Raw genomic sequence first — 25,855 nt, 5'->3', positions numbered from 1 at the left:
TGAACTGCATATGAATGAAGAAAGCCAGGCAGTGAATAAAGTAAGCAAACAGGTAGCAGGGGCATTCATTTCTCTGTGCTCTGGCCTGTGGATATGATGTGACTAGCTACTTGAGTTCCTGCCTCAACTTTCCTGAAATACTGAACTAGAACCTTAGATTGTAAAAGAAACCCTTTATGATCTATGTTGTCAGGTATTTGTCACAACAACATACATGGATCTAGAACACAAGACCCCAGACATTATACTTCCTTAGAACTGAGTGATCGTCCCTGACCTTTCTGAGAGGACTCCCGGCATGTGAGACAATGGGAATGTGTGCTTGGGGCCGGGCTTGGCAGATCTTGCAGGGAATGTGTTGGAGCTCATAGGAGGTAGTGATGACTGGGGCAAAGATCTCTGATGCACTGTGGGGGAAGAAGAAGAAAAAAGAATAGTCAGAATCAAATCTGAGGACATTTGGAGTACCCCCAGGCCCCAAACCCAAGCCCCAAACCATTGATATGGAGATACAAAAATCTAAAAGATCAGATATAATTAGCAAATGATAGGAATATAACCTACCTAATGCTTTCTTTTTCTTTTTTTTTCCTAGATAGTTCACCATCTTGGGATGCACTTAAAATTTCTGCTGTTCTCTATAGAGAATTTTTAATTTTGTTTTTTGAACTGCTTACTTGGCAGAAACTTGTTAGTGGGAAAGTTGTTAATTCCAACTTATTTTGTCTTCAGAAAGCCTGAGCCACATGCTGTTTTGTCCATCCATGGTTACTGATTCTGGACCCATGTGTATAAGGGGGTATAAATACTAGAATATTTTCTACCAAGACATTTGTGCAATTTTCTGTGCAGTTAGGTATTCTGAACACATGAACCTAAGTTTTCCTTGGTAAACCAACCAAGTGATTCCTTTTCACTACAGCCACGAGGTGTAGCAATTGGTTTATGTCTGCTTATGTTAGTTTGACATATAGTGTTCCATTCTCAATAATTCTATTTAAATGGCTGATCAAAAAAATGAGAGAATGAAAGTTTTAAGAAATGAGAATAGGTTGTAAAAAAGATCTCTAAACATACCATCATCTTCATCCTGTAAGGGAAAAATAATAAAAGACATTAACTTACTATCAAAGTAGCATCCATCAACACTAACCCTCTCTTTTGTGAGCTGTGGAGGTTTTCAAAGAAGAAGAGGCAGGCTTGGAAACTTTTGTGTGAGACTTGGAGTCTGCCACATCTTCCTGACCTTTTCCTCCATTCCTGCCCCCCAAATCTCCTTGCTAATTACCCTTGGGAATGAGACTGAAAGACACCAGCCACCCAGGACCTCTCAGAGGGCTAGGAGCTGGGCATAAACTCTAAGTAAAGATGCAGACACTGATATTTAACAGATTCTTTGGAGGTCAAATGGGTGTAGGGCACACAGAGTCCCACCTCCCCAGACCCTACACTGGTTGCCCTGGTGCCAAGCTTTTATTAAATGACATTTCACACTTACATTCTCCCTTCTGTCTGGTCCTCGTCCATGCCTGAAATGAATTAGAGCACAGAAATGAGCATCAAGACTCTTGAAGAGTCAGCCCCAGAATATAATTTCAGTGAATTACATAAGGAGAAATAAAACCCACTGAGCCATGGCCAAAGGGGAAGTTGCAAATGCTAGCAGAAATGCTGGGGAAAGGGAGAGAAGGGAAATTTGGCCACTGAATGCTCTGTTATCATTGCAAGCTGAGCTAGGCAAACCTTTGTTCTACAGAGCTACTGTAGCAAATAATTACATAATTATCCACATATATATGTTTAGTCAGCTTTTAGTAGCTATTAAATTTCACTGAGTAGATGTTTTTTCCAAGCAAATAAAAACATTTTCAGTAATATTCTTCTTTGCTGGGGTTTTAAACCAGCCACCACAAGGTCCACCCTTCAAGTAATAAAAAAATCAGTTGGCAAAGCTCCCTGTTCTGGGCTTTTCCAATAGGGCCTTGGTGCCATTGGCATAGATGAACAAGTCAATCCAACAGCTGTGACAATAACTGTCTAAGGGCTACAGAGGCATCTGTACTTCCTGAAAGAGAGGGGAAGAAGGGAGGAAATCAGTAGGTAGTGTCAGATGCTTCTCATGTCATCTCTCAGTTCTTCCCCTGTTTGGTTGAAAATTTTGATATTTTGGTAATTATGATCATCTTTCCTGTATTTTGATTTTGTTAAATAATTCATTAAAATGTTATGAAAGTCAATGACAGAGGATTTTCTTGGCATACCCTACCCCACATCTTGACTGAATCCTCACAACAGCCAAGCCAGGTTATGAATCTTGATAGACAGATGAGATAATGAACCTCACTGTTCCCTCCCAAAGTAGCCTGGCTGGCCCCAAACCCAGGAATACTTGTGTCATTTGGTAAATGGACCATGCATAATTTTATTATAGCAGAGGTAAAACTGCTCAGTGGTTGTAAAAAATTGGTTAAGCAGTAAAAGAGAGGCTAATGCTGGCCTAGAGATACCCACCCAGAAGTCCTTCCTCTCTGGTCCCTTATGGAATAAAGTGACAAACACAGCTTCCATGTGCTGTTTGGGTTTCATTTTGATAAAGCAGGGAAAAGCTGACACAAATGAGACGCTGTGAGACCCACTTCAGACAGGGTCACCCACAGCAGCCACCCTGCACTCCCCACTAAGCACTTCTCCTCGCTCCTCAAGTAAACTCCATTCTCTTCACAGACCTCAGTACTTTTTATCTAGCCAGAAAGGTCAGGAGTCCTTGCCCTCCCGAGCACTGGGGATCCAAAAGCCGCGCAAGAGAATTACTTGGGAACCGGTGGCTTCTTTGCTACCGGAGGTCCGTTTCTTTCACTCCTTTCGTGTCTGTCCATGGCTGGTGGTAAAGGAGGCTTTTGTATCTTGGGTAAATGCTCCACGAGAGTCCTGCTGAGTGTGTAGAGGAAGGATTTATTTGTACGAAACCACTTTAACTGGGCAGAGATCTGCAGGGAACCTCTGGGGCTTGATACAATACAATAGAGGCTTACCTTCCCACAGGGGCCGAGGGCTGCAAGACATTAGAGAAGACATAAAGGACATGTGAGGGTCCAACACTTTCCGAAGAATAAGGACAAGACAAAAAAAATCAAACAAGCAAAAACTAAAACCACAAACAGCTTACCTTCTCAGAAAACATTGGTTTCTTTCCTGGAAACGAGAGAGAGCAGAAGATTCAATTTGGGACAAGTGTAAGGTTGAAAAACAGATTCTGATGAACACCATGTCTGGGCCTCCAGGGAAGACTGACTTCAGATCTTGGAGGGGCCTTCGCAGGGCACCTGATCTTGCCTTAAAAATTCTGTCTGACTTGTCCAAGTCACACAGCTGTGTACATGCTAACGGGATGCGGGGCTCTGTGCTTCTTTCCAACATGTGGCTTAGCATAACTGAGCATCAAATGATGGATGTCTTCTTGGGATTTTATTTTTCTTTCATTGGCTTAAGCATCTATTGTCCAGCCCACTTTGATTTTTGAAGTAAATCGGTGTGACATGAAGGAGTAAATTTCTTCCAAATCCTGTGGTATACTTGATATTATGTAAAGAACACCATTTGGTTTCTGAAAAATTAACTTGGGAGCAAGGGCTTTAGAAAATTGTCCTGGTATGCCAGAAACCAATTTATTGGTGATGATGGTGGTCATGTTGGTAGGTGGTGTTGGTGATGGTGGTGGTGGTGGTGGTGGTGGCAGTGATTTTTGTTTGCCCACTTTCTTGATTTCTTTGAGAACAGATGACATTGAGCTCAAGCATTTATATCTAAGGGCTCTTTAATGCCAAGTTATTCAAAATGACTTAGGTTATTGTTATGTGAGATCTTGTGGTTTAGATGGACCTTTGGTTGACTATGTGGTAAAAACATTAATGAGGGTCTAGTAGATCTGGAAGCAGGCTGATAGTACCTGAGAATGTTGGGTCTCAGTTTCCATGACTGTGAAGTCAGTGTAGGTTTGCTGTGAGGGTCAGATGGTAACTTATATTCAAGGTCAGAGACAGGATGGGTGAGCACTGACAGATGCTGACTAGCTTCTCTCTCTTTCCCACCCTTCCATCCTCAGCACCCTAAGGTGCATGCTGATGTGTCCACCTTGAATCACATATTCACAGTCTCCCATAAGGTCTAGGTTCATGGTAGACCCAGGAAGGTCTAAGGATATTGTCTACTTTGAATAACTCACTGGCCAAGGGAAGAGCATTCTCACCGCACAAAAGAAGTTTAGTAAATATTTAGCATTTGAGATTGGACACTTTCTTTAAAAAAGTATCCCAAAAGTAAATTAGCATTCTTTAGCCAATGTAGATTTTCCTTGTTCAGAAAATATTTGATTCATAAGCAACAAACAAACAAACAAAACCAAACAGCAATCTTCTGATGTGCATATATGCTCTTTGCATGTTAGGAGTTTTATGGTCAAAGTCTAAGCATTAGCAGAAGTTAGTTCCTTGGCAGCATCATGGACAAGGATGTAATTCAAAGGTCAAACATTTGTTATCAGGAAATGATATCCCTAAAATGTCTGCAAAAATAGTAAAAGGTAATTTTTTAAAGGAATAAGTTGTATGTCTGAAGATGACTGTGAAGTATTGACATCTACATTCCAATTTCCTGATGCTCTGCCTCGTGTTAGTGAGCAGGTTCAAAGCCCAGGTCAAGTCTATCTGTTTTTGCTGTGGTGGTGGTGGTGGTTGTTTTGTTTTCTGAGACAGAGTTTCTCTCTGTAACAACCCTGGCTGTCCTGGAACTCTCTCAGTAGACCAGGCTGTCCTCGAACTTATGGAGGTCTGTCAGCCTCTGCCTCCTGAGGGCTGGAAATGAAGGTATGTGCCACCATTATCTGGCTCTTTTTTATATAATATGTATATCTCTCTACAGTGAACTCTAAACTCAATGGCTAACGCAACTTTGCATGACTCCGCAGAGCTAACATGTGCAAAAGGGGGAAAACAGCAAGCTGCAGCTCCCAATGCAAGATATCAGAGTCATTTTGCCAGCAGAGGAGAATCCCGAGGCCCAAAAAAGGCGAATGCCTGGGTCAGAATCCTGCTGGAGAGGAGAAAGGATGGACCTGAGATCTGGATTGCATTTCTACTTAGTTTAAATGCTCCTTGCCCAGATCCACCTAGTCTTTAGCAGGTTCAAAGCCTAGATGCAAAACAGCACCCACTTCAAAGTCAGAAAGACATGGTTCAAATTTTAACCCACCTGCGCAAATTGAGCACACCGTTCAACCTCTCTGAACTTGTTTCATACTCTGAGAGGTGGGGCTGATAACAACCCCTTCACTGGCTTGGCCTAAGGTGTTTGACCCATACTAGGTGTTTAATAAATGGTAGCTAAATTTTAGAGTTGAATTTAAAAAATAACTCTATGTAAGGGTAGCTAGAGTCATGAGTAAATTATAAGAAAAGTCCATAGTGTTTAATCAACTGCATATATCCACAACAAAGAGCAATTTTGAGATCTGAATGGTACTCCTAAGAGAACAATGCCCTTATGGTGAGACTATGCCCTAAGGGAGTGCCACCCCCTGGGTCAGCAAACTAAGAAATAGCAGCCAAAACAGCTGACAACAGCTCTCCCAGAGCTCTGCCTCTCAGCCCATTTCCTTCCTGGGTACCAGGATGCTTCCTTCTGTGCCTTGGTCAAAGCACACACAGCTCAAGTGGAGCAGGCACAGCCCAGGGTCTAAGAGCAAGGGATCTGGAATCAGGCTGATCTGGGGTTAGGGCTCTATCTTCTTTATTTGGTTGCTGAGAGATGTTGGAAAGTTACTGTCTTGTGCCTCAGTTTCTTCCCCTGTAAAATGAGGATGATTCTCATAACACTGCAGTAGTAAAATGTGATGTTGCGTCTAAAAGAGTGCACTTAGTGCCCTGTAAAAGTAGCCATTATTAGTATGCATAAAATATGAATAATACCAACCTAATGTGAAGGGCTCTCGGTCAAGAGGCGCCAATGAGCGGTCGAGGGGAGGTTTCGTGCTTCTGTCTATCGATGGAGGAGGCACTGGAGTGCAGAGAGCTGAGGTCAGTTAAAAGAAGAAAGCTACTGGCTGGGGAAGGGGGGGTCAGAAAGCAACAGCATGCTTACACTTTGCTGGCTTGTGGTTTCGACTTCTGCTGGGTTCTTCGTGGTTGGGATGGGGTGGAGATAGTGGCTGCATGAAATTAAAAAAAATTCAAAGCTGTGCGGTGGTGGCGCACACCTTTAATCCCAGCACTCGGGAGGCAGAGGCAAGCAGATCTCTGTGAGTTTGAGGCCAGGCTGGACTGACAGCCTCCAAAACAATACAGAGAAACCCTGTCTCGAAAAACAAACAAAAAAATCAAATATTTGGAAGCCTTTCCACATATGCTTCCGTAAGACTTGGTGGCGTTGTCTCCAGAAATCTGTCTGGATCTGCTCCCCTTTCTTCACCTGCAGCTCACTATCCCCTCGGTCAACGGAGCTGCTAAGGTCACCTCCTCTCTGAGCTTCCTCACTCTCTCATGCCAAGGGCCTTCTGCGAAGCAAAGTAGAAACTCCTGCAGGTCCCCCAGGGGCACTGATCACATCGGAAATGAAACCCAAGCCCCATGTGAAGCCCTACATGGGATGCTCCTGCCTGCCTTTCCGAGAAATTTTTTATGTCCTTCTCGGATGCTTGCAGGATCCCCACGTAAGGATCTCCTTACAGTTCTCACAAAACCCGAAGCCCATACAGACTCTTGAACATCTCTGTGGCTGTATTTCCCCTGCGTGGGCTGTTCGCTCTGCTTTCCACATGAGTGACTTGTCCTGTGCCAGCTCAGTGTCGCTTTGGTACCCTCGGTCACGCTGCCTGCTCTCTGCCTTCCTAACTACATCTACAAATCATTTGTACTTCATGGAAGTCAGGGCATTTTGTGCGATTCCTATTCTTCCCCTGGCACAGAGAACACTGGTGTGTAGTAGCTGCCTAATCAGTATCTATCAGTGTGATGGGCAAATTCTGCCTCCCAGTGGTGGAGGAGAAATTCTCCAGACTTCAAAAAACAAAACGCCTGTGTAGACACATGGAGTTCTATGAAGGCCCTTTGCAGAGGAGCTATGCCGGCAGGAGGGGGCCAAATATAAGAAGGAGGTCTTCCCTACTGTGAGGTCTCCGTGTTTGCCAAGACCCTCCTCCCACCCTAATCTTCCCTTCGGGTCCTGACACTTGGCCCTTGCCACAGTTGTTAACATGCCCTGGACACTTGGGGAAAGAACACATCGCCGGATACTGACTTCTTTAGACTCCTTTAGCTTTGTGTGAACTCCATAGAAGATGGACTGAATGCTGAAAGGAAAGGAGGGCTTGCTATCTATGTTTCTCCTGGGCTTCACTGCTTTGGAAATTTTGTCTGAAGGCATTCATCCCTGACATTTTGGTATCTGGCCAGCAGGTGGCGCAATACTTCTTGCAGGAGATAGACATAGACTGGGAACCTTGGCAACCCCAGGACTTGTGGGACCAGACTTCGCCACAGTTAAACAGATGAACATTGGAAGAGGAGTCCTTCATTAAACGCTCAGTTCATGTTGTTTATGGTACCAGACAATGCCAGTAAACATTATGACATACATAGAAACTGCTTATATTTCACAAAGTCGAACCGCTGAGTGGAGCGTGTGGGTGTGCATCTTCCCTGGCATAACCGTTTCTTATAAACTTAGAATCAGGTAAAGTTGCTTAGTTCCTTTTCTGTTGGCTAAAGAAAGAATTGATATGGATACAAAGTAGCCCGGAAGAAAGGGAGGCTGCTTACCGAGTGATTCCGGCCTGTTGGCAGGGGAGGGAGGGCGGCCATTGGTCTCTGTGGGGGCACCGGAGGCTGCTGGGAGACCTTGCTGGTGGGAGGCCGATCTGTGGAACACAATATGCAAATGAAAGAAGAAATTAAAGTTTGAAGTGAGTGTTGTCTAAGTGCGGGGTTCTCTTGGAATACCCTGTGCCTGTCCATGCAGCTTGAGGTGCCAAGAGCACCCAGTCCTTGTCCCCCAGACTTCCACTAGCGCCAGAGGGAGTCGGAGCCATAGTGAGACCCAGCCTGCGTCCTTCAGGAGGCCGGAAGTCCTTGACTCCTGTCTGCCCCTCTTCCTGCTCAAGTGGGTTTGATTCTTCATATACATGGGGATAATTCTCATCATATCTCCCACCATCAGGTGATAACTGAGATACTGCCTAAAAGGAAGCCTCTACAGAATTACCCCGGTGAGAGTTTTCAGATACAATTCTACATGTGCAGATGTACACGTGTATACATGCATGAACAATGAGGCTACATGCATATAATATATACATATATATGCACATAAAGTGTATATGTTCATATGCATGTGCACACATGTATACCTAGAGACGTGTGTATGCTGACGTTTATGCATGCACAGAGACACATGTGTGCCTGCCTGCAGACATATGCTCACACTGCATACAAATGTGCTTATCAGTGTTACATTAGCTACTACCCCTCATGGGCCCCTTGTTCTGTTGCTTCCTTCCCTTCACAAATATTCTGGGCTGCCTCACCCTCCTACTTCCTCCTTTCGCCTGTCTCCTCCCTTAAGTGGAGGAGCTGGCCCCCCAGCTCTGTTACCAAGTTAAATAGCACATGGACCTCACCTTAGCCTCTCACAGAACCACCTGAGACCAGCTCGACAAGTTTGGGTTTCTCACCCCTTTGGCTGGAGGAGGCCAGAGTGGAGCTGTGAGGTATGAGCAGAAAGTGCTTTCCTAGTGTCTTGTGCTTTTGGCCTGGCACTTTTTCACACCTATAGAAACCCTAACGAACATACTATGTTAGTTCTAGGAGGTTTGTGGAAGGAGTCTGGAACTTGGGGTTGAGAAAAGCATCCTTCTGTTAACCCTAGGAAGAATGTCATTCCCCTTCCAGAAGAAATAGGCTAAAAGCCAGGGCAAGCCTGGTCTTCACACCGCAGGCCACCTTTCAGCTCCTCTGATGTGTCATGTTCCTTTGGACCTCAGATCCTTTGTGCAGCAATCTCAGCCACTTCAAATGGTCCTCCCTTACCCCACTCAGCTGCATTTAACCAACTCTTACTCATTCTCAATTATCGGTCAAAGACTATCACTCAAATATCACAGAAGCAAATCCATTTATCATGCTGGCTTGATGAAATGTTGCTTCACCCAGTAGGCAGAGTGCTGGAGGATGAGATCTGTCTTGCTCACTCTGTGTCTTTGCAACAGACACCCAGAAACACTCACCAACCTGGATTCCCTTTTCTGTCCCACTCTCCTAAGTCTGGAACAGCCTTGATGATGTTTGAAGTTCCCTGCCTGTTAGCTTTGGTGTTCTGTCCTTCAGTGCATACAGTGAGGTGATGGGGTGGAGTCTGAAGCAGAGTACAACACAGCCCCAAGGGTTAGACACATTGCTCCCTGAGTGCAGAGGAAGCCAAGTGTGCCTATGTCTGTTTTCTGTCATCTCCTCTACTAGAAAGTAACCCCACATGACAAATGGGCATCTTCCTTCCTGGTAGCTTCTAGCACATGCTGTCTGGCTCACAGCAGGAAGTGAGTAACATTTGTGACTTCGTGAATTAACGAATGAGGAAGGATATGTGGGTGTACAGAAACAGGTAGACAAGGAACATCCTAAAGACTGTCTCATTTGTAAAGGCGGAACCAACCCCTCTGGATATCATCACATTATTGTGATAGTCTATAGATGGCAGTGCCACACAGCTGCCCTGCTTCCAAAAGCCTATATCCTCTGTCTATCACTAGCCTGTTTCTCTCATGAGGAAATGGCCACAAATCTTTCCAGAAGCTGAGCAGGAATCAGCACCCAGAGAGGTTCAATGGGCACCTTGTACTAGGGCTGCTAAAGCCAGCAGGCTGCAAAGAGACTCTTACCGATGTACATGGAGTTGGTGTTGGGGAAAGGCTTGGCGGGCAGGATGGAGTTCTGCAGAGCCTCCTCATCATTGGAGGGTGGAGGCTCATATTCAGCTGTATCATCTACCTGCACCTCTTCCTCCTCATTAGGGGACTCATAATCACCGTCATCCTCCCCTTCTGGATCATCATCATTGGGACTTTCATAATCATCTTCTTCCTGCCAGCATAGTGGAGGGACGCACAGCTAGTACAGATGTCACAGGACGACATTTTACAGTATGGATTCTGTGAGATCTCTGCCCGGGATCCCAGCATCCTCTCAGCAGAACTCTCACAGAAGGCAACTACAAAGTGTGGTGGCCTCCAAGACTGGAAATCTATGCTTTGGGGACAGGATTGAGGACTAACCACTGGCTGAGCACAGGAGGGCTCAAGACAAACATTGGCAGGGATCCAGCTGTCATGCTGAAGCACTAACACATCTGGGGAAAACGACTCTTTTGTACAAAATAAATCTCCTGCATTCCTTCGTTTTCCCATAGAAACTATACTCTACCAGAGGTCATTTTCTTTCTAATGAAATGCTTTTATTTGCTAGAATCCCAATAAGACAAGGGGCACTCTCTCCATGAATACATTTTAAAAGACCTAGAGATGGTCACTTAACCAGAAAGACCACATAGACTGAGGGTTGGGTAGCCTGGGCCCCAGATTTGCCTCTACCTGGCTAAGGGCTTTGCACAAGGCACACCTCCCAGCAGACCCCTGGCTTTCTCTTCCATCGTAGAGTTTTAGCCCTCACTTGGCTTCATGCATGGTGACAATGTGTGGTTTGAGGAGAGGGAACGCACAATCCATCAGACTCTGGAAGGTTGTTGTCACCATGACCCTTCTAATGTAAAACTGGTGTGGGGACCTTTCCAGTGCTAACACTTCATTATAGAATGCTTTCCCCTCTATGTCACCAGTGGTGACTTAAGTCAATGAGAAGAAAAATTATAGTAGCATAGATTTCTAGGAAAGATAGACGAAGAAGGGAAGGGTTACTGTTGGGCATGGTAGTGGAGAGCAAAGGTGTGGCCAGCAAGTTACAAACCCACCTCTGTATTCTTCAAGGAAGCTTTATTGTCACAGCTGAGCCCACTCGTTTGCTCATTGCCCCTGACTGCTTTTTTTTTGTCATGGGGACAGAGATACGCAGTAGAGGGAAACCTTTGGTCTTCCAAAGCTGGAAATATTTACTGCCTGGCCCTTTCTGGGGCTTGGGATATTTCAATGTCTTGGTGGTGGAGGGGGCTTGCTCCTTTTTCAGCATTGTGACCAATGTAGAGCCATTCTGGCCATCACTATCGGTGATTTACCCAAAGTCATACTCACAAAGGATGACCAGCCGCCATTGTCTTCTTCAAGACTTTCTGTGAAGGAAATAACACCACCATCAACACACAGCACAAAGTCAGAGCAGTTTTCCCTCCCAGTGTCCATCACAAGTCCTTATCCTTCCTTCTTCATGCTCAGGGCCAGAAACTGTTGTATTGAGTACAATTCACCCCAGCAGAACTCATGTTTATCCTAATATGATGGTACCGAGAGGCAGTGGGATCTTTAAGAGATAATTAAGTCACAGGGTCCTCACAAATGGATTGATAACTTCCTCCATGAATGGATCAACATCTTTCTCCAGAGACTAATTGGGTCTCTCCAGACTAGAGTGAGCATCACAGGGATCATCTGAGCCTTGAGACTAGATTACTTGTTATAAGCATACTCATGGTATTTTGATCACTTCTACACATGCCCCTTACTCGTCTCATGTTTTCCTACACGATACTATTTGTAATGAAGTTGAAATTATCCAGAAGTTGAATTGACAGCAGCACCATGCTCTTGGACCTCTAGAACTTTGAAATCAATAAACAGCTTTCCTTCATAAAGTAACTAGCTTTAGGAGCAGTGTTACAGCAAAAGAAAACATACCAAGAGAGCAACTCACTACTGGTTATATCATTTTTATCTGATTTCTACCAGGGAGTGGCAGTGGTACCTAATCTTCCTTGTATGTATATAAAAGTTACCCAGGATTGCTTTCATAGAGTAAGACCTGGGGCCTTATTCATGGAGTTTCTTAATCAACATGACCGAGTGGGGTTCAGGAACCCAAATGTAGATGTTTTGTACTATTGAACAATGGAAAACTGCTCAGATGCCCACAGCTGAGTCTAGGCTCTCTCACAAGAGGTAGAGTTCTGCAGTGTAGCTCTAGAGTGACACCCTTCCTCCTCTCAGTGGGAACCCAAGCTCTCTTATGATGAAGACCTGGCTGATAAGTTAATTAGTCAGGTCCCAGAACTGGAGCACACAGCACCTCCTAAAGCACATATCTCAGCCCTGGTGCCCTTACCTGTTTCCTCTGGAAATCGCTGAACCTGGGGTCTGCAAAGGCAAACAACAACAACTCAGTAGCCTGTCTATCTGAGGGTCTCTCCTTTCCACGGTCTATCCCTCTGCACCAATCAGGATTATGTCTCCCTGCCCAAGACTTCTCCCCTTGTTGCTTAGCAACTAGAGTTGAGCTGTCCCTCAGCTTCTGGAGACCACTAAAGCCACACTGATGTTACTAGCCGGGAGCTTGTGACTCTTTAATGATCTAGAGAATATTTCCCTGATGTCCTAGACTCAAGTGCAAAATGTTCATCAGGGAGAAGGAATTCCCTCCCCTCCCGAGGTACCCTCTTCATGACCCCTGGGGCAGAGGGGACCATCACTGGTGAAGAAGCAGGGTCAAAACCAGTGCTACAGAGTCTTTTAAAGGCTCAGCTTGGGATTTTAATTCTTGAGTTCCCTTGTAGCAGTGCCCACTCACTTGCGGGTAAAAATGCTCCTTCTCTCTTCATTCTTGTTGATATCTTGACTTAACTTACTGAGAATTCTGCAAGATAAAGACACACATGAAGAGACAAAGCAATCTCCTCCAGGCCACCACCTCCCCACTGCTCTCTGATCCACGTGACTTCCAAGCGCACAGACCAAACATGGCTAATCTTCTTTTTGTGTCCATCCTCCCCAAGCCACCCTTACACCTTCAACTCCATTTCTTGCTCCCACCTATCTAGAACTGTCTCCTCTTTCCTCAGGACCTGACCCAGTGCTGATCACTTATCCTGCTCCCACAAAGACTTCTGCCATCTGCTGACTTATGTCTATTGAACCTTCAAAATCTGGCTCTGAGCTCTCCTTAAAAACTGGTCAGCTCACACCTGCTGCCTCCCTGCTCTGAAGGTCTGAAGCCCTAGGATCTGCACAATGGAGCTGTTTTGTCATTCATAGAGTGTGGTCGCTTGAGTCTTGCTTGTTCATTCCTTTGCGGACATCTTCCTCACAGACGTGATCAAATCACATGCTAGACCCAGAGGCCCATGTGTATTTCTTATTACAAACTCCGATAGGCTAATATTCATCCTGTTATCTCCCCCCCACCATCGTCCCTCTTTGAATCTGCTTAGTGACATGGTATGATGGTCAATCTTGCAAATCAATTTAATTGGATTGAGAGACCCCCTAAGACACACCCGGTTGTCTGTGAAACTATTTCCAGAGATGAACATATTGTGAGTGCTCTGACTTAAGCGTGCACGGGGGTGGGGGAATGGAGAGGTGGTGGTTTGGGGGTGTGTTCAATTCATTTGAGGTAGGACAGAAAAATGGGCAAATTATGGAGACATAGGACAGGAGCCCCTCCCAGGATCTGCTTAGAGACTCTCACCAATTTAAAGTCAAGAACTCCAGCACAGTTAACAACATTTTCTACAACAGCTGTGCCTTCAGAGACATTTTATAGAAAGATATTTTAATAAGAATATTAAAATAGCAACAAAACATGCTTAAGACATTTGTGTACATGACCTTCCTACTATCCCAACCGAAAACCTACAGCTTTCCAGGAATCTCACTAGAGACAGGCCCCCTCCCCACACCCCAGCCCATCTGCTCTTAGTAATCATGTGAGCTGTAACTTGGGAAGACACTGAGTGGATTATATGAGGACTGCTAAGACACATAAGGGTGACTGTCCTTGAAGAAGGCCATGCCCACCTTCTCTGTGTGTCTTCTCCCTCTGAGGTCATCTCCTTCTAACAACCTCTGTGTTTCAATCTGTGTTAAACATTCTTTTATTTTATAATAAACCTCAACTCTGCTTCACACTGACTTATCCTGAAACTCTTTTCTGCAGTGAAGTCAGAGATGGGCTTCTGCTGATTGGAGGTCCCTGAAGGATAACGGGGACTCTTCAGGCCACTGGGGGCTGTTGCCATTTGTGCGTACACACTTGCGCATGCGGATTTTGAGTAGGCTGTCGGGAGGAGGTGGAACTTCAGAAAGCGACATCCGGGTTGGAAGGCGTTGGTTTCTAGAGGCAGGAACCTGAAGAGTACTTTAGACCTAGGGTTTTCTCCCGTCTCTTTCTGCATTCTGGCTACCAGGAAGGGAATGGTTGGCTCTGTGCTTCCACACCCTTCCGTGCTGATTCGTTGCCTCACCTCGGGCCCAAAAGCCCCAGGGCCAAAGAGCATGCTCTGAACTTCTGAAGCCGCGAGCCAAAATCAATCCTTCCTTTAAGTTGTTTTACTCAGGTGTTTTGTCACGGTGATGCAGATGAGTTGGTCTAGTACAAACTTGCTAGATTATCAAAGGTGGTCCTTAACAGCCCTAATGTTTTTATCCCTCCTTCACTCCCAGGGGCTCCCTACTCGCTTCTCAGTACCCTCCTACTCATAGGAGTGACAGGGCAGATGAACGTGAGAAGCCTAAAGACTCAAGAGTACAGGCAAATAAGGCAATGGTAAGCCCCCCATAATAACGTCATTGTTGGAGCTTTGGACTGCAATTACCATCTGGAACAGAGGTTCTCAACCTGTGGGTCTCATCCCTTTGGGAAGTCAAATGGCCTTTTCACAGGGGTGGTATATCAGATATCCTGCATATTGGACATTCACATTATGATTCTTAGCAGTAGAAAATTACAGTTATGAAGCAGCAACACAAATAATTTCATGGTTGGGGGTCAGCCCAACATGGGGAACTGAATTAAAGGGTGGCAACATTAGGAAGACTGAGAACCACTGGTCTAGAGGTGGGGGTGGGGAGCACTTCCTAGTTCTCTCTAAACACAGCATCAGGACATTTGTGACATGACTATTGTCACATGAAACCTGGCCGGCAGTGGTTGTTTAGAACAGACAGCAGGCATGCTAAATCTCCTACAAGACAGTCAGAGGAGAGTATGTCCTGCATCCCACCAGGATAGGTGGTGATGGCTACAGCAGCCATTCCTCTTCTGCCACCTGCTTATCTAGGAGCATGCTTGAAGGGCCTTCTAAGGGCCAAGAACTCTGCTGGGCACCCAGCATTGAAAGCAACTCTGCTCTTGAACGTCATAGGTTGTGGAGAGAAGCAGATGAGGGGACTGGGGAGATGGCTCAATCAGCAAAGTGCTTGCTGTGCAAAGTGTGGGGACCCGAGGTGTGTGTTCAATTGATCCTCACCACCCACATCAAAGCTAGGGATGGTACTGTGCACTCATCCCAACACTGGGGAGGCAAAGGCAGGCAGAGCCCTGGGGTTCACTGGGTAGCCAGCTAAGGCCCTAGATAGAAATGAGAGACCTGCTTCTTTTTTCTTTTTGGCTTTACGAGACAGAGTTTCTCTGTATTTTTTTGGAGGCTGTCGGTCCAGCCCGGCCTCGAACTCACAGAGATCCGCCTGCCTCTGCCTCTGAGACCTGCTTCTTATCTTTACACACACACACACACACACACCACACACACACACACACACACACACACATCTACATGTATATGCATACACACAAAAATAAGAGAAAAAAGCAAGAACAAGTGTGCATGAGAGAGAGAGAGAGAGTCAGAGAGACAGAGGGAGAGAGAGAATGAATGTTTATTTGAGAAAGGGTCCCACTGTGTAGTCCAGGCTGGCCTGAAATTTGAAATTGTCCTGTATCAGTGTCCTGGGGGTTGGGATTAAGGTGCGTGATATTACTTAGATAACAATGAATACTTAAGGAAGTAATATTCAAAGAAAGAAAATACCACGTATGTTCATGCGATGGTGGTAGGAGCTTGGACAGGAGGACAGTGGTGTTGCAATTTAAAACTACCAGCCCTCAGCAATTAGGTTCCATTTCAGCAAGGGCCTGAGGAAGGTGGAGCTGAGCCAGAACCCATGCTCGCATCCCACAGAGCTTAGCAGGGCTTTGACTGGCTCTCACATGCTTTGACTCTTAAAGAAATGTCCCCCACTCTGTGCTGTGGCATTTCTCACCAATATCTCTAACAGCCAGGTTGGGGCTGTTGGGGCTGTAGCTGGAAAGGAAGGAAATGCTAAACCACAGGCCCCACACAGAGCAGCAAAGAGCCCTGAAAGAGCAGGATGGCTCAGGCAGTTTGCAAGCAGCCAACTTGGCCTCCCAGAGTCCTGCTGCTGAGGAGGGCTTCCGAGAACTCTTCCAAGCCACCTGGGCCCCCGGCAGGCTCCTGAGTTGCCTTGCTAGCAAGAGGGCAGGGAAGTGACTGCTACCTTGTGCAAACCTGCAAAGTTGCACCCCACCCACAGTGGATCAAATGACAGTGAATGCCAGAGATGACTCACTCTCCCCACAAACCCGTAACCCTCTTTCTCCTACTAGAGAAGGAGGAAGAGAAGGCTAGCATTCACACAGTAGCTCCTTCTGCTTCCCCTCATATGAGGGTGGTGCTGGCCTTTGGGAGGGACTGAACCCCTCAAAGGAAGTCAAACCATTGTAGGAAGGTCCCAGCCCAAAAGCGTCTCTCACTTGCTGTGTGACAGAGCCAGTCTTCATCATCACAGCCTCAGATCTTTCCCAAGGATGCATAAGGGACAGAAACTGCAGGCATGAGATTGTGAGCATAATGTCCCTCCCCAATGCCACCACCTGTTTGTCTTCAGCAAAAGTATTTTCCATTCAAATATCACAGACTTTAGTTTGTTTTAGTTTTTGTAATAACTAGGTAACTAGGTTACATCTGAATACTTGACTGCCTACTCATTGGGATGACTGACCTAGGTGCATCTGTCTTCCAGGTCTACCCTGGGATCCATGGAATCTAGGAGCTGGGGAGTAAATCCCAACAGCCCCGAGGTGACTCAAACGATCAGAACATCTTGCAAAGTAACTTCTGTCAATCTAGATCTCAATGGAGATTGTTATTTATAAAAAAGAAAGTGAAAAGCAGAGAAGAGAAAGAACTTTGCATCTATGAAAGGAGTCAGGTTGGTGTGGAGTGAACGAGATGAAAGGGCCTCATCTATCTGGGATCTGCGGACACAGCTCACTTCTCAATTGTCCATTCTAGTTTACCAACTGCATCTCACCTGTGGACCCGGAATCAAATGTGCTCAAGAAGAAACAAACGACAAGGGAAAAAGAAGAGACAACTAATGCTGGGGAGAAGTCAGAGAGAGAGAGAGAGAGAGAGAGAGAGAGAGAGAGAGAGAGAGAGAGAGAGAGAGAGAGAGAGAGAGAGGAGGGGTCATCAGAACACACATCACGCAGAAAGAGTAGGCATTGTCTCAAGCAAATTCAAGTTTTGTTGCCTCTGCTGTTCCATTTGTAGCTGTCCAGTAGCCAATGAGGGTGAGGGAAAGGCTATTTCTTGTCATAGCTGGCCAGTACTTATGCCCATTTTGGTTGGCATACTCCTTGAACAGCTAGCTGTTCTCTTGCCTGGGGTTCCCTCCAGAACTGCATGCTCCAGGCCCAGGGTGGGGTAGACATCTGCACCTGCCTGGAGTGGCATTGTTAGGGTGCCTCCTCCATCCCTGGCCTCAGCCCTCCTCCCAGAACACCTTGGTACTCTCATGGCCTCTGCTCTGAATTTCATCAGTCTTTAAGGAAGCAAAGTGCTCTGCCTTAAGTATCCACCCTTTTGAACCATGAGGCAAACCTTCCATAGCCCTTCCCTAGTCAGAGAAGAGTCACACTGTCTGTCTGGAGACTCAGGAAGGGCCTGTCGTGGCCTCTTAGATTTCAGTGGAACCCTGCATGTAGGTTTGAAAGTCTCTGAGGACAACATGACCTCTCTGCTTTCTCTCAATGGCCTTCGTGACTACATTTTACTTGGACCTTACAGCCATTTGTGTGGAAAGCAGATATAGTTAGCTCTGTTTAACCAGTGTGGAACTCGAGGCAACTGAGAATCAGTGTCCACGTTCAGCGAAGCCTTAACTAGAGTTTCTTGAACTTGCATTGGAGGAAAATAAGTGTCAGCGGAGATGAAGCACCCCTCGTTGAGAAGGATTGTGGAGGGCTGGGTGCCTGGACTGGGATTTGCAGTTGGCGGTAGTGGGAAGTTTGGAGATCGGTTTCAAATTCGTAATTGCTTCTGTTTTGCTGGGAGCTGATTATTTGTAAGCAGAGAATGTTCTTTTCTCCTCTGAGGCTACCCCTCTGCTCCTTCCTTAAGGCCTTCTCTTCCTCAGGGATAGAGATAAGCACTATGTAGATGAGATAGAAGGTCCTCTCTGTTATTAGGAAGCTCACAGCTTTATCAAGAGAGATGCAGTAACTCTGCACTTCTCTGATGGATCCAATCACTGCATGTGATGGATCAGGGAACATCAACAATGAAGGGTCCGCTTACGCCTGTCTGCTGCCTGTGCCACCCACACCAGTGCTGCCCCCGCCATCCTCGGCTACAACATGAGGCTTAGTATAGGCTCTGTAAAGGGAACTTCCATTGTTTTCTCTAAGATCCCCTCATCATTAAAATGTTCAGGGTGTCTTGATTAGCATCTGTGTCCTTAGAGAGTGATGGTATCTCCAGAAAGAGAATTTCATTACAGAATCAACCTTTTTAATAAAATCTAACTTAACTTTGCTTTTTTTTTCTTACAAAATACTGCTGAGTCCATTTTGTGTTGGCCAACTACTCCTGGGCATGGGGACTGCCTTGAAGTGTGGTTAATATATCCAGTGAGAGTCCACTGAAGAAAATTGATTTCTCCTTTGCTATCAACTGCAGGTAGCTTTATAAGGTTATGGGTGGGAACCTGTGTCTGCTTCCCCTGCTCAGTGCTGGGACCCCGTCTGGCTTGAACTTGTGCAGGCTTTGCATGTGCTGCCATGGTCTCCATGAGTTCATATGTGAATCAGTCCTGTTGCATGTGGAAGACATTGTTTCCTTGGAATCATGTCACCTTTGGCTGTTACAATCTTTTTGCTCCATCCTCCCTGAGTCCTAAAGGGAAGGGTTTGATAAAGACATCCCATTTAGGACTGAGATCTCCAGAGTCTCTCACTTCTGTACATTGTCCAGCTATGGGTCTCTGTTTAACTCTGATATTTTAAGTAGTAAGAAAAGACACAGAATAAACAGAGACCTGTGATCTTACTTTGCTTTTATACATGACTACAATCTCTTTTTCGTCGACCTTTAGGACAATGGTCAAGACAAACCAATCTCTGTACAGGATGATGAAATACTAATTATTAAGTATCTATATTGTAAAGGACAGAGCCAAGAAATTTATGTTCCTTTAATATTCCTCCCTCCCTGAGAACTATTACTTTCCCCTTCTACAGATGGGAGGACCAAGGCTCAGACTATTGAGTAGCTTTCCCAAGGACCTCATTGGAGGCAGTAGGTAAATTTAGCTTCAGAAGCAACCCCTCTCACTCCATAGCCTTGTGCCCTTGCTCTTCTCTAACCCCCCATTTCCAGCAAGATAGAATTAATAAAAATGGGAAATTGTGCTGGTGAAAGTTTTATATAAAAGACAAGTGTATACTTAGTCAATGATTTTTGTTTGTTTGTATTTGCCCAGTGTTTCTTCTAATGTCTCCACTGACTCTTTGAAATCAGTGCCATTAGTATCCCCATTTTACAGATGAGGAACAGAGGCTCTGAGAGCTGAGACAACTTGCTCAGAGTCCTCACAGCATCTTGTAAGTTTCAGAGCATCCACATCTAACTCGCCCTCATGTACCAACTGATTCTCTTCTAAACCATCTTTTATACTTCCCTGGACAGACCCGAGATGCAAATCTTCCTTGATATTCTCCCTGGTACACTCCCTTCAACAACTCTTCCTTACAGAGCTCACAGGACCTTTATAAATTGTAAGCTGCACATACCAACGAGCCGTGTTAGCCTCTTGGTTCTCCTCTGCCCTGATGCACATGCCCAGACTCTCTGACAGTAGCAGTACCAATGAATATCCTACCCCCTTGGGCTTTTACAACATGCTTCCTTCTCCTAGAACGCACTACAGTTCTTCCCCTTTCTAGTACTTCTCCTGACCTCCCTCCCCCTCCTTCATCTTTTTGTCTTTTTGGCAACAGGGTTGGTTTCATATAGCCCAGGCTATATGTGTTGCTGAGGCTGGCCTTAAAATCCTAATCCTTCTGCTTTTGCCTCCTCCCAATGCTGGGAGGCAGCACTGTGTCTGACTGTGAATGGGTTGTTACCTGCTCTTCCAGTTAGAATGTAAGCACACTGTGTGTGAAGATCTGTCCTTTACCTTTGTAGTCTCACACTGACAAGGCTTGAGAAATTATAGGCACCTAACAGCATTTCACCAAAAGAAGGAAGCACTCACACAGTAGTTATTAGTATAGGCACTGAAAGATGGAACTCACGTGTGCTCCAAAGTTAAATGTATAATTACAAACACATGGGCACCATTCTGACACTTTGTATTCTCCCATGAAGACTCACATTATGGGCAGGTGCATTTCCTCCCCCTCCTCCCCCCTGCTTGGGAGATTTTTCTCTAACAGATGTGTGGTTCAGCATTTGTGATGAGTTCTTTCAGATTTTATATATCTGGAAAAGTCCAATTTTACCTACCCTTGTCAGCTGTTGAACAACACACATTATTGAGGGCCTACTGTGTGTCAGGCACAGTTCTAGACGATGAGAAACTGCAGCATATGCCACATCAGAGCACAATGTAACAGCGGGCTCAGCTCTCATGCCCCGCCCCTGCACCCTCCTAGCATGCTTGCCTTTTGACCAAAGACACAAACATGTTTTGAGGCCTCTAACTTCCTCAGGAACCTCACAATTAATTATTAAGATATATTGTTTTGATGATTTGTGCAGTAGCAGTAAGTATCATGAAGACTAAATCATAGCAATCTGGTTAAGGTTTTTGCCTTCATTTCTGAAATAAAGTGTTGCTAGAGTCTGGTCTTGAAACTGTTTCCCTTTTCGGGGCTTAAGGAGCCTTCTCTTTGGCATTTCTGACAGATCCCCACCACCTTCATAGTCACTCCTTAGGGTGCCATGCACTTTCTCTTCTTTGACTGTGTGGGTGATTTTTCTCGTCACTATTTATCTCTAGTCAGTTGTTTTCGGGAAATTTGATGATGACGCATCACAGAGCAGTGTCTGTTTCTTGGGCTTAGGGTTTGTGATGCCTCTCAAATCTGTGAACTGAACAATTTTTATCCGGCTTGGGAATTTCTCAGCTGCTATTTCCTCATGTCGTTTATTTCTGTATCTCCTCCTCTCGGCAGGCACATCTTTTGAGAGCTGTAATTCTGCACATTCAGCTAGTTGAAGTGGCCCCACAGATGCTCTGCCTGCTTCCAGCACTGGAAAGCAGATCCAGAGCCTCACAAATGCTAGGCAGGCACTCTACTCCGGAGCCATAGCCCAGCTCCCCTGATGATCTGCTTTGTGACACTTTCTCCTGCGCTTGACTTTGGGTAGTTTCCCTTGTTATGTGTTCACGCTCAATGGCTCAATCGGCTAGCTGTCAACTTGACACAAACTAGATACCCTCTCAAGGAAATTGCCTCTTGGCAGGAATGCGGGGCATTTTCTTGATTGCCAATTGGTGGAGAAGGGTCCAGCGCACTGTGGACAGTGGTATCCCTGGGAAGATGAGTCTGGGAAACATAAAAAGGTAGCTGAATGTGAGCCTGGGAGCAAGCCAGTAAGCAATTTCTTGTTACTCAGAGGTCTCTGTTTCAGTTCCTGCCTCCATGTTCCTGCTTTGAGTTCCTTCCTTGACTTCCCTGGATAATGGACTGTGACCTGCCAGCCAAATAAGCTCCTTCCTCCTCACGCTGCTGTTGTTTATAACATTGATGACAGCAACTAAGTAACTAGGACACTGACATGTACCTGCATAAAACCGAGTTTCTGGTGAAACTACAGCAGTCTCTCCCTCATCTCTAGAAGTTCTGTGCCGATCTGTTTGTGTTTCCTGTGCCTCAGCTTGACTTTGGACACACGGAGCCCAGCTGCAGTGCTCCTTTTTGATAGATCCAGATTTCTGGGGCAGTCATGGGTCAGTTTTAATACGTTTTAATACTTCACACTGTGCTTTTGTTTGATCGTGGATGCTTTTGCACATTCAAGTTTTGTTTGAGGATGTAGTAAGGTTGCTTGGAAAACAGTTTGCATTGTCTCTGACTTGTTTGTAAGATTGATTCACCAGGACTGATCATTCTTCACTTTGGAGGCAAGGCCTTCCTGTGCATTCTCCGTGGTGACTGAATCTGGAACCCTGACACCTGACTGGTATTAACAGGTACCATTTTCAACCCTCTGGCTTCTGTTACTTCTCTGATTGGATAGGTCTGATTTGGTCAGACACAGGCTTCCTCCCATGCATAGGCTGACCAGCACCCTACTAGAGAGGGACCCTGGAAAGTTTTCCAGGACATTTTCTCTCCAGCTCTCTCCTCTCAGGCACACAGACAATGAGCTCCCATCTCCTGGAGTCTACATCCTGCCTCCTCAATTCGAGGATTCATCAGATCAGGCTTTTCCTACTCTCTTTGCCCTGGGCAGGAGACTAGAAGCTGAGTGAGGGTAAGCATAGGAGTTGCCACTGTGCTTCTATTGGTGAGAACTACAGCAAATTAATAAGAACAAATCCCACTTAAATGGAAGTATGGACTTCAGTTTTGCTTGGTCGCTGTCACAATAGAATGTGAACCTAAAATACTTCCCATTGCTTTTTAGATAAAGTAGATTCTGTGAAGCCTTTGATGATTTTAAAATGCAGGATGAGCAAGGCCTAAAGTATCTGCGGCTGAAACTGTGGCCAACAATTCTGACTTTTGAGCGCCTGGATTTTAACAGAACTCATCCATGCACTCATACGACTGTCCTGGGCCTGTACTCTTATATAAAGTTACTACCCTTTGTCAACAGGACAAAGCAGACATGCCTGAAGCTATAGGTGGTACTGATCCTGATATAATATGTATGATGTGTCTGCCTATGAAGACATATGCAAAAGACCAACTTATAAACTAGGTACAGTAGGAGATTAGCAACAATAACTGTTAATAAAATAGAGCAGCTGTTACAACACTGTAACATAAAAGCTGGATGCTCTCTCTCTCATTCTCTCTCTTCTCTTCTTTCTCTGTATTTGATTGTACTATGTTTTAAGATGCAGCTGATCATGGGTAATGGAAACCATGGGGAGAAAAAAAACCACAAATGAAGAGAGACTACTGTAATAGTCACCATGCACCTGTAGCAACTGAAATATACCCAGTGGGCTAGTAGAACTGGATCTTAGATTTAACCTAAATTGAATCAGCCATATGTGCTCATAAAAATTTCCAGGGAGCTCTAAAAAAGATGGACAGCCACAAGGGTGTGAACCCTTAATGCTTTCATTTCCTTCACTTTTCTGGACAAAGAAGAAATAGCCAGGCTAAGTATATTTTCCTTATTTCCTACCCACAGAAGAAACCTCCCAGCTTCCTGCCTTCTTGGGCTACTTTCTTTCTATCATTATGCACTCTGAGGCCCTTAGAGCAGAGAAGGGACTCCAGGGAATGCAGAAAGTAGATGTTTCACACCAGTAGCATCAAGAGCAAATCCAATTCATGGGTAGCTTTATGTTGTTTTTCACAATGTTTAAGAACTTTTGAGTCAGGATTGAAAAACTGAGATGGAACATTTGAACTCATGTTTCTAACTATTCTTTGATCAATTTGAAGACTGGCCATTGTTGGGCCCACCTTGGCTAGAGCCAAGTGGCTACAGGGCTCTCAGGATAATGTGTTATGTGATTTGCTATAACAACCAACATTATCCCCTACTGTTTCACCATCATTCAACCTTTGTACTGGTTATCTTTAAAATCATAATTTCCTATTCTTAGTTTTGTGTCAAAATAGCTCTCTAGAGACACTTGTGTTTAAGAGATAAATCAGTGAAGATTTGTGTTTACAACCTGTACTACTTTGTACATTTATATCAACTGCCTGGCCTCTGTATTTGAGCATTTGAAGCCTCTACTATGATTATGAAAAATACATGTCACAATATGCATACTGCTGCTTCCCAATTCAGCTCCCAGAGTAGACATTACTAATCGATCATAACTCCTTTTCATAACATTATTCTTAATACCAATAGCAGTCATCCCAAGAAATCAGTATTGGCAGACAAAATGATCTCCTTTACCATTGTTTACTTGGGTCCACATTCATTTTACTAACCAAGAAACAGATGTTTGGAAATTTTAAAACAGTGAGTAAATGAAGATGCCATGAGGAGCTAGACATGACTCAGCAGTTAAGGCCACACACTGCTATTACAGGCAATCCAGTGTTGGGTGATTGTGTTGGGCAAAGTATCCAACTTCCTTCTAACTCATCATGTGATTCCTCTTACCCAGACCCTGCCATGGTCCTCAACCTCCCTACTCGTTTTTAGCATTTGAAATTACTATACACCTGACCCAGTTTCCCCTGAACAGGTCTTTATTTCAACCTCCTACCCATCCTGCTGCCCATCAGGGGGCATACTCACGGCATCCTCAGCTTAGGAAACTTCTGGATGTCATTTTCTGTCAGGTTCTGTAAAAAAGAGACACTTGGCAGACAGGTTAAACACACACAGGAGGGCCCCTGGTCAGGTGACTAGGAAAGGAACCACAGAGAACCATTGTCACCACAACATCCTGAGGTTTACGTTTTCAAAGGGAGTCCTGAAACTGGAATGTTATGTAAAATTCCCTGAATTATAAACAAAAATGACTTAAATAATCAAACATGAGGAAAATCTGTGAAACCAAACAGAATTTGTATCATGAGCAAAATTTGGCAACCTCCTCTCTATATTTTCACCCCATGGTTCAGGTCCCTACTCAGTTTTGCATGGGAAGGGAGAAGTTAGGGTCTAAAGTCATCAGGGGAGCTAGGACTGAGGTGTCTTGGCAAGGTGCTTGGTGAAGCAGCAGGTCCAGCCTTTATTAACCTGTGGTGAATTTTCTGTCCGGGATCTTGTCAGGCTGCCTGAGTTACAGTGGAAGGATGAAGGAACAGCCATATACCTGGAAGGTGGAAGACCAAGGCTTTTTTCAGAGTGTGGCATGATGGGTTGAAGACATCTTGGGGTCTTCCAGAGCAATACTCTGGAAGTGACTAAGAGGAGGGCACAGGATGAGAAAGTTGAAGAAGAGATGGAGGAGAAGGCACATATGACCATGACTGGAGACAGAAGAGCAGAGTGTTGGGAAAGAAACACGTGTCCAAAACACGGACAACAGCTGAGAAAGAAGATGAAAAATGTTGAAACAGGCTTTGGGAGTTTTGCTGTGTCATATAATTTCCTCCCCCACTTCTTTCAAAACCCTCCAGCAATCCTGGGCTAAACTTTATTGGAGTTAGATTTACGGATTTTATATGCTGAGTTCAGAAAAGAGATCCATGGATAGGACAGCTACAAGCCAGGTCCCTGATGGAGAAGCAAGGTGGCAGACAGGCCTGCTTGTCTCTCAATGTCTATTCTTCCATCTTCTTTACTATCAGAACCTGAATTTGGTTGAGGGTGGGAAATGTGTTTGTGCAAAATATTTCACTCCCCAGGTTACCATAGAGATGGTGGAGTCACAGGACACACTTGTGGCCAGTAAGGTGTAATCTGCAGT

The 25,855-nt window shown here is 45.1% G+C and overlaps 1 protein-coding gene across 2 annotated transcripts in view; it reads right to left on the bottom strand.

Moving 5' to 3' along the window:
- The window catches only part of Lcp2 (lymphocyte cytosolic protein 2), a 41,547-nt gene that overhangs the window by 8,806 nt on the left and 6,886 nt on the right, over positions 1 to 25,855 (bottom strand). Inside the window, exons 3-16 of one of the 2 annotated variants that reach the window (XM_040748441.1) lie at positions 24,736 to 24,782; positions 12,774 to 12,839; positions 12,312 to 12,343; positions 11,288 to 11,325; positions 9,926 to 10,127; positions 7,812 to 7,909; positions 6,136 to 6,202; positions 5,968 to 6,051; positions 3,167 to 3,192; positions 3,033 to 3,052; positions 2,812 to 2,928; positions 1,499 to 1,529; positions 1,078 to 1,090; positions 278 to 407 (exon numbers count right to left, since the gene is read on the bottom strand). In XM_040748441.1, the coding sequence (XP_040604375.1) occupies positions 278 to 407; positions 1,078 to 1,090; positions 1,499 to 1,529; positions 2,812 to 2,928; positions 3,033 to 3,052; positions 3,167 to 3,192; positions 5,968 to 6,051; positions 6,136 to 6,202; positions 7,812 to 7,909; positions 9,926 to 10,127; positions 11,288 to 11,325; positions 12,312 to 12,343; positions 12,774 to 12,839; positions 24,736 to 24,782 (971 nt within the window). Of the gene's footprint in view, positions 1 to 277; positions 408 to 1,077; positions 1,091 to 1,498; positions 1,530 to 2,811; positions 2,932 to 3,032; positions 3,053 to 3,166; positions 3,193 to 5,967; positions 6,052 to 6,135; positions 6,203 to 7,811; positions 7,910 to 9,925; positions 10,128 to 11,287; positions 11,326 to 12,311; positions 12,344 to 12,773; positions 12,840 to 24,735; positions 24,783 to 25,855 lie in introns of both variants that reach the window. The other variant, XM_040748440.1, reaches the window with a different exon arrangement.

This window comes from Mesocricetus auratus, unplaced genomic scaffold (genome assembly GCF_017639785.1).
Source record: "Mesocricetus auratus isolate SY011 unplaced genomic scaffold, BCM_Maur_2.0 Super-Scaffold_100007, whole genome shotgun sequence".
NCBI lineage: Eukaryota > Metazoa > Chordata > Mammalia > Rodentia > Cricetidae > Mesocricetus > Mesocricetus auratus.
Note: the sequence above shows the minus strand (reverse complement) of the source record. Positions and strands in the feature narration are given on the sequence as shown.